The sequence below is a fragment of the Rhincodon typus genome, chromosome 30 (assembly GCF_021869965.1).
Source record: "Rhincodon typus isolate 14 chromosome 30, sRhiTyp1.1, whole genome shotgun sequence".
NCBI classification, from domain to species: Eukaryota; Metazoa; Chordata; class Chondrichthyes; order Orectolobiformes; family Rhincodontidae; genus Rhincodon; species Rhincodon typus.
This window is the reverse complement of record NC_063361.1, coordinates 4,622,807-4,636,065: the sequence shown is the minus strand read 5'-3', so window position 1 is coordinate 4,636,065 and position 13,259 is coordinate 4,622,807. Positions and strand designations below refer to the sequence as shown.

At 36.7% G+C, this 13,259-nt stretch overlaps 1 protein-coding gene across 7 annotated transcripts in view; it reads left to right on the top strand.

Moving 5' to 3' along the window:
- The window catches only part of tanc2a (tetratricopeptide repeat, ankyrin repeat and coiled-coil containing 2a), a 754,278-nt gene that overhangs the window by 709,723 nt on the left and 31,296 nt on the right, over positions 1 to 13,259 (top strand). For all 7 annotated transcript variants that reach the window (XM_048614640.1, XM_048614638.1, XM_048614637.1 and 4 more), the window contains one exon: positions 1,864 to 1,996. In XM_048614640.1, coding sequence (XP_048470597.1) covers positions 1,864 to 1,996 — 133 coding nt within the window. The remainder of the gene's footprint in view (positions 1 to 1,863; positions 1,997 to 13,259) is intronic.

The following is a 13,259-nucleotide window of genomic DNA, read 5'->3' as shown; positions in this document are numbered from 1 at the left end:
TTTGTATGTTACATGAAGAGATGTTGTAACAATATTCTAAAGATGTGTAGTGGCCAATGCATTATTTTTTCCTTGCATGTGACATTGACTGGAAATATTATTCATACACTTTTCTCTGAACTAGTGATTCAGAACCAAAATATTTAGAAAGGGTCAGAGGACTTTTGCAAATAACATGTACTGTACATACAGGACTTCAGGACTTTTAAGAAGCAAGGTTTGCAAAAAGCACCACTGTAGCTTTGTGTTTTTTTCAAAATTCCATCCCTAAGTCTGGCTCAGTTGGTGTAAACATGATACTTCTACCCAAAACGTCTGACTGATGTCAGTTATAGGAAAAAGCTACCCACTTAAACCTGTCCATGCTTCTTACAGAGATAGTAGGAACTGCAGATGCTGGAGAACCTGAGATAACAAGGTGTAGAGCTGGATGAACACAGCAGGCCAAGCAGCATCAGAGGAGCAGGACGGCTGACATTTCGGGCCTAGACCCTTCTTCATTTCTGAAGAAGGGTCTAGGCCCAAAACGTCAGCCTTCCTGCTCCTCTATCTCGTGTTTCTTGCAACCAGTTTCCCAATGCTGGCCGCTCACTAGACCTTCCATCATAGCAAGCTGGGTAGGCTTCAACACAGTGCAAGGGAAACAAAGCCATGCTGCTATGGCACTGGAAGAACTGGGAGCACCTCTTAAGGGCAACAGCAGGCTGCAAAGAGATTTAAAAAGCGCTGGTAAATTTAATGAAACTTCAATCTCGTTTCTCATGTGTTACACAGCTTTTTATTATTTTTTCTGTTTATTAAACAATTAATGTAATTTTTTTTTACTCATTGTAAATACTATCCTTTTGTATTTTTTTAAAATGCTTAATAACATTTTTATTTAATAATTCTTATTTCACGGTCAGTGTTGTTTAACGATTCTTAATGAAACCTTGTAGGTGAGTGGAGTAAGGAGGTGGGAGGTGACTTAAGTCAGTAAGTGTGTGGGATGGTATCTGGGCTAGGCAGCACATGGATAAACAGGTATCTGGGTCAGATGATGGATGAGATTGCAAGAGGGTAAGGTGGTCGGTTATGCACAGAGTCAGGCGTGCCAGGCAGGAGTCGGATTGGAGATGGACCAGTTGGTGAGGTTTTATCAGGAAGTCACATAGTGAGGTCAGATCATTGGGATCAGGTTGGGCATGTGGGAATATTTTGGTGAGTTATGGTGGCTGTCGGGTGACTAGATCAGGTCAAGTTGGAAAATGTCATTGGATACGGAGGAAGAGTTGGTGGTGGGGTGCGTTTTATACCGAGATTTATAGCAGATTTTAATCCTTTACCATTTCCTGGGTAGTTATTCAGATCAGTGAGTGGAAACTCTGAAGACTCTGATTTGGACTTAGTGTTGCTGACTTTTCAGGAAGGTTCCAGATGCTGGGTGATTGCCCATCAGAAGTTTAAACTTTAGAATGTCTCCCATGTAAGTCAGGTACACCAGGACTTGCACATGGTCAACTGTCAACTCTCTTCCTATCTTGACCATTGACCCTGCAGTTATGTGAAATACTGTTCAGTGACTCTTCCGTTGTATGCCCCCATTTCTTGTGTGTTTGTGGGGTGAAGTTATAGCACTCCAGTTGCTGTCGTTACCTAAATATTTATGCTCCCTCTCCCTTGTGCCCATTAATTTCTAAACACTGCAATGAAAATTGAGGTTTAGCAAGATTTTGAAACTATATATATGTATTATATATACACACCTTCTCCCAGAGGTGTGTTTACTACTTCAATTCCTGACCAAAGTAATGGGATCTTGGATCTAAAATCACCAGAATATTTAAGCCGTTGACATATATTTTTTCTTACACTTGGTAACAGGTGCAATACCTTGTGGATCATGGAGCAATGATTGAACATGTGGACTACAGTGGCATGAGACCTTTGGACAGAGCAGTGGGGTGCCGCAATACAGCAGTGGTGGTCACTCTCCTGAAGAAAGGAGCCAAGATAGGTAGGCGTCTTAGAGACAGTCCCTCCTCCCTGCAATGAGTGCCATTTCCGATATCGAAAGAGATACTCTTTTCATTAACGTGGAAGACTAGGTTTGAAATGATCTTTTAAGGGGAAAACAAGTTTCTATTCACTTCTGCGGGGAGATATTGCGAAGAGTTACCACATGCATTTTTTAGATCAGTCATTCAGATACCATCTATTTAACATTCATAGATTACTTTTCTATTTTGGGAACATTAATATGGAGCAGCATGCAGAGCCTTTGGTGTCATATTTAAAGAGTAACCTGTGAGCGTAACATCATCAACGCTAAATTAGACTCCGATTTCATGCATCTCACTGTGATGTATTCTGCACTGACCTTGAAGTCACTGTATTTCAATATTGTAAACCATGGTAATATGTGGATGCTGATATTCCAGATTAGTCTGGCATGCTCTGATGTGAAAACCTGAAGGAGCTTATTTGTAAGTTTAAAGCTAGAAAGTAAATGGGATGCTGGCTTACCTCGCATTTTACACCTGAAACAAGTAGAGCAGCTTAAAGTGATAACTAGATTTTTATTATAATTGGGATTTTTGGATCAAAATACATGTTTAGACATCCTGTGCACATAAAACACATTTATGAATTTTAATGTTGGACAGCTGAGTCCAAATGATCCCCTTCTAATCAAATCTCACCACAGGGAATTAAAACTGTTATAGATTTCCAGCAGTCTGTCAGCTTTTGTTTTCCAGTTTTTAAGTAAATGTTTTTAAATATCAACCTTTCTTTTTCTTCTCCTATCCACATACCTCCTGTAGTTGGTGAATAAGTTTGCATTGATGTAGTAAAGTATTTCCATGAAACAGCACTGCAGCAACAAAACAAAGTGCCATGCATGTTGCCATATATAAAATGATACAACAGTTAGAGTTTCCAGTGAGGCAAAGTAAGAGGATGCCAACATGCTTGTAGCCACTTAAAGCAGAACTTTCTGGATTCGTGTCCCAAATTCATTACAATCAAGGAGAACTTTACTGGGATGGTTGTATGTGCAGTTCCCAGTTATTTCATTTTGTTGGGGACAATGTGAATGCAGTGCTTAGCTTTGATAACTGGCAAGACATTCAGAAAACGCAAGTAAAGCGACTTAGTAGCACCTTATTGGAAATAATGCCACTCAAATTCGAGATTGTTCAAAAACATGTCCAATGTTGCCCATCATGTCAAAGTTATCAACACAGTACAGGTTAGTTTTTTTTTGAATGTTAAATTAGATTTTAAATCTGCAGTAAAATGTATTGGACATTTTAAATACTTGATAGTGGAACCCTACTTTGGATTGACTGTAATATCTTAAATTTCCAAGCACTTGGAGAAGTTCAGAGAGAAGAGAATGAAAAAAGCTTTACTTTGCTACATCACTAGGAAAAAGAAGATTTAAGGATACATAGTTCTGGGAATGGTAATAATTCCCAGCTTATTCACTGTTGTTTGCTTGCCCAGACTAATGTCATGACACATAAATTTGTGTTCCTGTCTGTTCCCAACTCCTTGCTGTTATTTTACTCCTAAAGAGTGTCCAAGCTTCAAGTATGCATGGACCACTAACGTGCTTGCTCTGCAGCCTTGGTGCCAACAAATTTTGAATCAGATACAAAATTTATCCACCATAGGCTAACACTACTAGACGCAACCTTCAGCCTACAAAGTTGAAAAAGACACATCAGACAATAAAAGGAATAAGCACAAATATAATTCAACCTCTGGGCTTTGAGAGCTGTTTTCCCAGACTTGAGGACTGTATGTGACCCATGGATAAAGGTTTGGACACTTCTTTACTCTTAGTAACTCCTTCAGTATAATCTGATCTGATACTTAACACCATGCTAAGAATGTGGATGGAAATCAACATACTAGTTCCACGTATCATTAGATTTACAAGATCATAAAATTTCTGTCCCTCTGTCATTTGCTTTCTGTACTCTTCTGTATTTGTTGACTTACTAACACATTATTTCTGTTGCTGTATACTAATAAAACACTTTCTGCAACAAAAGCACTGTTTTCTTTTGAGTGCATGGTTTTTTTGGAAGTTAGGCCAGTGTTTACCAAATGTATCAGTATTTCCAGGGTAAACTTGTTAGCTATTACTATTTCAGATGACTTCACTAAATAACAACAGTTACCACACTTGAAAAGCAATTAATTGATGTGGAGATCTCTGGGACGTTATCAGAACTTGATAAGGAACTACATAAATGAAAGTTCATTCCTTCTTGCATCACAGCCTTGTCAGACAATTCCTTTTACTGTGGACAGAGAGTGGGGTTGGAGTCTGATTCTGTCGTGGCAAGGCCCACAAAAATCTGTTACAATTGCTGCAAAAGAGCATAGGTTTGATTCTCTTGGATATCACAACAAGTTTTACTCTTTCAATACCTCCAAGTGCAAAAACTTTCATCAGTGCCCACAAATCTGTCACAGGCTACTTAATTTTTGTGCTTTTGTGAGGTTTCTTTTAAGTTTATTTGTCGCTTTTCGACACTATTCTTTTCTTTCGGTATCCAGTTAAAGTCAAACTCTTCTAATTGATATTAAGTGATGGATTTGAGATGTATATTGATTATAGTTTTTTTTTTGTAGACTTGTTCAGGCTTTAATAGAACTAAAAATCACACAAAGGAGCACAAGAGCAAGTACAGTAGAAGAAGGTCATTGAGCCCACTTTCCATGATTTTCTCATCACAGCAGCTGAATGCCTCTTTGAATAAGTTAAGATATTTTGCCTTCATTTTCTTATCCAGAGACCATTTCACATGTTAATCATTATTTCTGTGAGGAAGCGCTTGCTTACATCAGTTAAAACTTTTTCTTTTCCCAATTGTCCCCTTATCTTGCAATGTGATTTTAAGTAATCATGATTAAACTTTTCTATGTCACCTAATGTCATATATGTTTCTTCAGGGTTTCCTCTCTTTTACAACTTTCACAAGTGACGACCCCAGATTTTTCTCATCATTTCTCATGAATTTTGTAATCTATTCTTTGGGAAAATGCCAATTAAGCATTTGGCACAAGAAGCTGCTTTGTGCCTCTGTGTGTTCTCTGGTACCTAAGAATCCCTCAACTCTTGTTACAGAAACTTTTGAATGAACCTCTATGTTATCTCATCTTTTCTAGGAAATTATTGTTCAATATGATATAGTTGAATTAAGTCTTAAATCTCTACCGTGCATTGGGATTGGCTCCTTATGTTTAGTGATTTCTAGTGAACATCTACAATTCATGCATTTGAAAGTAATAAATTTTTTACTTGCAAATAGAAAGTCATGAATCGGGGAACTTTTGTGTTATAAGCTGTCTGAATCCAGGTCCAATGAATGTTCCACAGTTAAAGCAGATTGCCCATTGACTTCACTTCAACACAGAGGAATTCCTTATAGTCCAACCTGTTGCTCTGAGTTGGTAGACGGGAAAGCAAAATGCTCTAAGATTGCCAATAGACTGTACACTGAGGACAGTTCAGACAAAGCAATGCATCTTAACATATTTCCCTGTCTTATTTTTCATCAGTATCCAGGACATTGTCCACAGCAACGTTAATGCAATATACTGGATTCATTAAAGCCTTTGCTCATGCTGCTTTGCCATGGATTAATAATTTATAGATGTATTCATTCTTCTTGTAAAGAGTTTAGTCAAAGTGTGACAGTATATTATAGTGCTAATCGTAGCCTTATTTTCTCAGTTTTACCCTTACTTTTCCTGAATGTGAAGATTGCTACAAGAATGTATGTCCGCAGACACTAATAGTCTTTCTGTACCTTACACTAGTAACCAATCTTAAACGTGTACTTCAGGAAATAAGTGCTGGCAATATATTTGATAGGAGAGGCAATCACAACCAAGCTTAATTATTCTCTCCTAGTTTTCTAGGGAATGCCAATATTTCCAAATAGGAAATACTCAACTTATATTTCCTACTTTACCTTCGTTCCTTAAAGCAAGATTCTGCTGCTAATTGTTGTACCCTGCTGTTGTGCCAACATTAACTGACTGGAATTAAAAGTGGGATGCTCCTCACGTTTGAGCTCAATGCAACAGTATATGGTGCATTCACTTACTCACTTATTGAGGGGCCCATTACTGATATGTTTATTTGTAAAAATATTATCTATATTGAATGTTGCTGTTAGCCCCGTCAGAATGGTGCCTTCAGTGGAAACAGATTACTTATTGTGTTGTACTTGAGCCTATTGGGCTTGCACCAGTGCAAGAGCTCTTTTCCTGCTTCTGCTTTTCATTCTCCTTTTCTTTGTGTTCTTCTTCAAATACTTGTCCAGTTCCCTGTCAAATGATGTTAACAGTCTCTGCTTTCTGAGCCACTTGTGGTAAAGCTGTCCCTGTTTTATTGACACAGTGGGGAAGAAAATGTATTTCACCTTTTTTCTTCATTCGTCCAGTGATGATAATTGCTGTTTACCCTCTTAAAAACTGTGTTGTAGAAAGCACTATTTGATTCTCTCCTTAACTTTGCTACTGCGGTGAGAAAAGATACCTTTTCTTAAAACCTTTCTTCTGAAATATAACCTCTCCTTGTTTGTAATGTTCTCATGAGTCATTGCTTTATTCTATCTCTGGCTCTCAACAGCTGTACAAACTCAATGGTACTTCCTTTTATGTTTTACGTTTAATGCCTCTATGTAAAAGGCAAAATTTGATTTACATTTATGGGAATTTTTTATTAATGGCATTGGTGATTCCTGAAGAGATCAGAATAAACTTGCTGTTTTCGATGATGTCACACATTGCCATTCAGGTAATTACCTTGCAAATTCCTGAAGTCCCTTTCAATTTGTCTGTATGTCAGCAACAACAAAAACCACCACCATGATTAATGCTCACAAACAATAGTTAAAAATGAAGGTAAGTGTAGGTTGTATTTCCCAATGTATGGTACATCATTTCCATAAATTATTACCTGTTGGTGACATTTTAATTATAGTGTTATTCACTTTCTGTGGTTAAATGTCCCATTACTGTCAATATTCATACTCAACTGAAAGCTTCTCAGCTGACCATTACAAACCTCACAGCAACCACCTACATGAGATATGTTTGCATCTTTACTTATGGGTTTGGAAACATCGTCCTAGTCGTGCATCTCTCAGAATCCCGGACACAGGATGGTGAGATCTTCAATGTGTCTGAAGGGATAAGTTGCTGGCAAATACTATAGTTCATTTGGTTCATCATGGAAACACAAGATGGCGGGTTTCTAGAGAATACTGGAAATAACACCACATGGTTCAAAATTATTCTCTGAAATGACTAAACTGCAGAACTAAAATTACACTCTCTGCGGTTACTTTATAAATCCCAAGATATCATGTACTTTGCTAATTTCTCTCTGAGTGCCCTGCCACCCTTGTACGCTCTTTAGAGTTATGTCATTTAACTTCTATTAACTCTCCCTATACCTTTTTGCTAAAATATTTCCCCTCACACCTCCCCATATTAAATTCCAGCTACAACTTGTCTGCCCATTCTGCTAGCCTGTCTTATGTCCTGTTGCAGTTGTTTTATAAAATCTTTGTTGTTGTCACAAACTTTGTTGTTGTTGTTGGTTATGGAATACTTGATGATGGGAATGTATTAGAAATGATCCCATGCACATGACAACGTTTATCTTGAATTTAGTTCTGTGAAAAGAACAAAATCTTAGAAACTCGATTTGCGATTTCCCCCTCAAACTGTATCATTAATTGCTAAATGCTGCTTTGAGAACCCATTTGTCTTTCATCAATGACTGCATTCATTCACAGTTTTTATATTGCGCACATCTTGTTTGAACCGCCTGTCATTTAATATGAAAGTTTGCTGCATACTATATTCTTTTAGTGTTCAGTACGTAATGTATGAATTAACAATACTGTTCAATATATCAGTACATCTGGTTCACAAATGGAGGCGAAAGTTAAACTGGTAACTAAAGAATGGTTAGACCAAAACTAAATATTTAAAGTGAGATTATATAAAGAAAATTTTTTTTATCACCTTGGTGATGTAAGCTTTTTGAATATGAAAGAAAGTCAATGTTTTGCATTTAAACCATTAACATATATGTTATACATTAGGGCAACAGAGCTTTATTTAAAAAAAAATGCATGACATCAAAAACATATTTGTCACAGTGTATTGCTAAAATATGTTTAACAACCATATATTTCACAGATTTTCATAGGCCTGATGAATTATAAATTTGTGAATAGTTGAGTAGACCTCCTCCCCAACTGTGTGTTTCATATATAGGATTCATACAAGCCTGCTGAAAATTTCTGCCTGTGGTTACCAAGCACAATCAGTCAAAAAGTAGTATTCACAGATTTTGCATAGAGTGTTGGTGCATGGCTACTTACAGGTGAAGGATCCCTCAGGAAGAGGACATGTGTTTCCCTTAAGCGCACACAAGAAAAGCAACAGAAAACCACCTTTGCCTAGTTGCTAGTCACATTGCTTGTTAAACTTGAAATGGGAGGCTCTTGAGCAACTGTACAGGAAGGCACAAGACTGCAATCTTGGGATAAATGAGCAGAGGACATGCTCTTGGGCAGATTTCTACCACTTAATGATTGTGTAACAGTTTTATAATGGCAGCATTCATGGAAATAGTGTGACACAGTTAACTGATGGAGACTTAATTCTGAATTTGCTGAGTCTAAGTTACAGAATTCAGAAGACATCATGGATGCTAATTTAATAAGATTTATTCATGAATATATGTCCCCTATTCACCTGGTTGGTTACAGTTATGAATCAAAATGACATCTTAGTTGGTCTAAATATTTTGAGTCCTTATGAAATCAACTGATGCATGTGATCTGTGCCAGAGGCATAATTTGTGCAAGTCTCTGTTACTGAACTCTCAGTTGCATCATCAGCACAGGCTTTGGAACTGTTTCCCAAGTTTGTGTGAAATGAGTTGTTTATTTTTCAAATGTGCAGCATATGTTTTATCAGTGTTGCATTTTTTAATTTCTCATTTAATTTAAAAATAGAGTCATAATGAGGAGAGTGAGACCAACTCCATTCTAATCATCTTCTGGACCATATGGCCTAACAGTTGTTAGCAAACATCAATCCATGTTTATCCCTGTCTGTGCTATTGTTTCAGATTAGCAGTCTTTTAACAAAACGGTGTGTAAAGATCTCTGAAGAAAGTAAAACAGGGCTGCTGATCTCTCTTTTATACAGTTCACCACTCCCCTAGAGTATCATCATATTCTTCAGCATAAATCTCTAAACTCAACTGACGGATGTGATGTTCATTGATGACAATACTGCAATTTCTGAAAGAATTCGATAATCTAGATTATAACCTTGTGACACCTTGACATTCATTCAGCCCACATCGAACACTGTGTATTTAAATATGTATACATGTCATGACAAGTTTGTTATCGTTCTTGAAGTTGTAGCGCAATGAACGGAGCTAGATAATTATTTTCATTATCAAACATTGTATTGACAATGTTAGAATATTTGTATTTGTGCTTTTCAATTCTTTTCCAACTGTGATCCCATTTTAAGACTTGAAAATTTTCACAGTACCTCAGTGAGAATTGAGAACAAGAGCCTGTTCGAGTACAACTTAATCAGTGCTCCACAGCAGCCCTTAACCTCAGAGCTTGTGACCCCTAAATTTCAGCTCGGAAACCTAACTTTGGGAAGCCCTGGTTTTGAGGCTGAGACATTTTTTTTCTCTCAGGAGTTTAGCAGATAGTTGCATAAAGCTAATATTTAGAAAACTGACAAATTGCCTCGTGAACTGCATATCTATCCAGCAGGTTATAGGCCTAGAGAAAGTAAAAGAAACATAGCTTGGTTTTCTTGAAGCAAGAAAAAAAAGTCAATATTATTCCAATTTTTTTTGTTTGTTTATTGGGGTTATAAAGAGTTCTCCACACTGAAAACTACTTGGAAGACTTTTACTTCGAGGTTGATCTCAAAATAGTTGTCACTTTCAAATCCAAATATTAGAATACTGGTGACTTCACAAACAGTGTCAATGATTTTTTCAACTATATCTTTGTTGGGGGTGAGAGGGTGAATGAGCAGCTGTTTGATGAAAAAGATACACATTTTTATTTGTGTTTGCTGTTGATGTGACTCTATTGATCGTATTTTACTTCTGATAATCTTCTGTTTGTCCATTTAATTAGTAAATTGTTTCTTACTGTATTTCTGGGGTATCCTTTTCAGTGTTCTCATCACTTATTTTTGAGTGTTTTTGTATATTTTAGTGACAGTGATTATACAAGAAGATGAATCTGATCTCGCTCATGCCATATTTCCAAACCCAGAACTAGCCATTTGACGCTGGTAGACATTTTGTGTAAAATGGTTAAAATGTACAACCCGCTAAAGTAGAAATGAAGGTGGGATCAGAGGAAATTTAATCCATAACTGTTTTAGGTTTATGTGGGAACTCAACGACAATCATACATAAATTAGGTCAAAGTCTTGGGTGCGTAACCATTTGGTGCAAAGTTTTTTTTTGTACTTTACATCTGTGCATGCGTTATATGTAAGTTAGAGCAGTTAGGGTTTGTTTTCTTTTTAACTGTCTTGAAACCCAGGTCCCATATCCACTGGATTCTTCCAGCTTTGGAACAGCTGCTTCTAGATGTAACCCATGTGCTTTAGACAGCTTTATGTGCGTCTGCTTCAGACACTGTGCCTTGGCTGTGTTTTTGTATAATGATTTGCTGGTGCACTGGCTTTGCTGCTTGCTCACTGCTTTTTTTTTGTTCTTTGTTTTTCATCTTCACAATTTTTTTACATCCTTCCCTTTTTCTCCTTCCTTTTTTTATCATTTCTTCATCACTTTGAAAGGTTGTCAAACACTCCCAAGTCGTCCTCGAGGTACATTATGATGGTTTGATTTGGTTTTTGCCTTTCTCCAGTTCAGTCTGGACAGCATGAAAAATGTTTTTTTTTATTTAGTTACTCCCAATGAAAGCAACCAATAGGATTGTTGTAGAGGACAACTTATTTGGTAAATAGTAGCACAGTAAACCGTGATTCAGTTTATAAATTCACTTTCTGGATTGGTTGTAATAGTTAACGTTATGGACATATTTTGTCCCACTGTATTGATGCCATGTTTATCATAATGCTGTTGTCTGTTCTAACTAATCAATTATAGTTTTCCACAAATGGGCTGCCAAATTTAATAACATTACAATAATCAGTGCACTTCATTTAAACCATATGGGCAGGTCCTGAGCATATGATGAGGCAATCTGTAAATGCAAGCTCTTTTTGTTCCTTTTCAGTTTTTTATCGATTTTAGTAACTGCTTAATCTACAAAAAGAATTCCAAAAAACTTTACTATTCTTTCTTCTCCACTCCGTCTCATTTCTTGTCCCACCTATACTTATGTACACTGATTTCTGAACCCTGCCAGATCTTCTGCACAATTTTGAAGAAAGCCTTGGAATATATAATAGGTTACATGCCGTAAGATCTAAATGGATTCAGATTACAGAATATCTGTATGCAACTTTGAGAACAATAACTATGGTATATGTCCCTATCCTTATGGCCCCAGAGATTACAGCATCACACAAGCAAGCACTTGTGTTAGGCAATTCCTCACTTAATTTATGCAGTACTGCATTGATGATGACAGTGTTTGAAACTGACGTGGATCTAAAGAGCCAGTGATTAAATCCTTGAGATTTGTCTCTGTTCTAAGCACTCCCACAAATAATGTAACACAGTCTCATCCAGATTTGTTTCCTATAAATTCAAGAATCTCAAAGAGCAACCTTTACACTGACAATTGCGTATGACTGCGTTATTAAAAGTCCTTGTAAAATAATCATTACAGCTGCTGTTTACAACACTTGTAAGGACGTCAATGAAACAAATTATCATGTTGACTTACTAGCCCAATTCCAAACTAGATGCCTTGGTAAATAACCCATTTTTACTGTGTAATTTATAATTTTCTGAATCAACTGACTGTTGATTTGAACTTTTTTTTAATGAGAAGATGGTTAGCCTCATAATTACTGTAAAATACAACTGGCTATCTGCCTTATATCTCAGCTGCATTGCAATCTTTTCAGTGCTGTTGATGTTAAATCCAGGCTAGGAATATTTTTGAGAATACAGTTCATTTCCTTGTTTCAATATGTCTGCCTCTTAATTTCGGTCTGGTGTCAAAATGACATGCTATAAAATTAATTGATTGCATTTATAATCCTGTGAAAAGGAGATGTATTAGGACTGTGCTAATTGTATAGTACCAGGCCACTGATGAAGAATAATGTTTCAGCTTATGCCCTGTTATAATAAGGAGGAGTTAACTGTACATAATTTAATTTGCTCTTATAAAAAACAATAATCAAAATTCTCTTACTGTATATATTATTAAATTCTGTTTTACACTAAATAAACCAAAGTCACATTAAGGTACAGAAAAGTAGCACTTTACATTTGCTAGCTCACTAAGTTAACAGTTCAGTCCCACAACATTAGGTGACAAATGAAGAAACTTTCATTTCCCAATGCTGCAGTTTCTTGATGTCTGTCTTTCCTTCTCCTCCTCCTCGCCCACTGCCTCCCCCACATCACCACTAACAAGTGCAAAATTTACCAAACATGCTGTAACGATGTTGGTTATCATAGTCTATGCTGCAATTCCTGCCATTTCATTATTTTCCATGGTTTACAGGTCACATCTTTGGAACATGTTCATTAACAGTTAGAAAAATTTCTGTGATCAAACCTATGCAGATATCACCTGAATAAGCAGTGTGCCTATTGCTGGCCATTTCTTATTTGGTTTAATGGAGTGATGACCAGATTTATTTCAAACAGACCTGTTAAATCCAAATCTATCTCTGCTTAAATTGGGATTGAAATATCAGTTCAATGTATTTCTGTCAAAGGCCGCAAATCTCTCTGAATCCCATCACTGCTGCCCATCTTTGTTTGCAGTTTGTATTTTCCCATCAGGACTGAGCAATGTCCTATTTAATTGAATCTCACAGTGATGATTTTAAGTTATACTGGGGCTGCATAGCTTTTACTGCCAGCTTTATGGCTTGTATGGTGAACAGTTAAATATTTCCAGCAACATTCTGCTGTAAAATAAACTTCTCAAATGAGGTGCAACAAGATGATATATCAATGCAACATATAAAAATCATTTTAGGCCGTTGACAGAATGGGATCGAAATCTCACTACTGCTTTTTACAC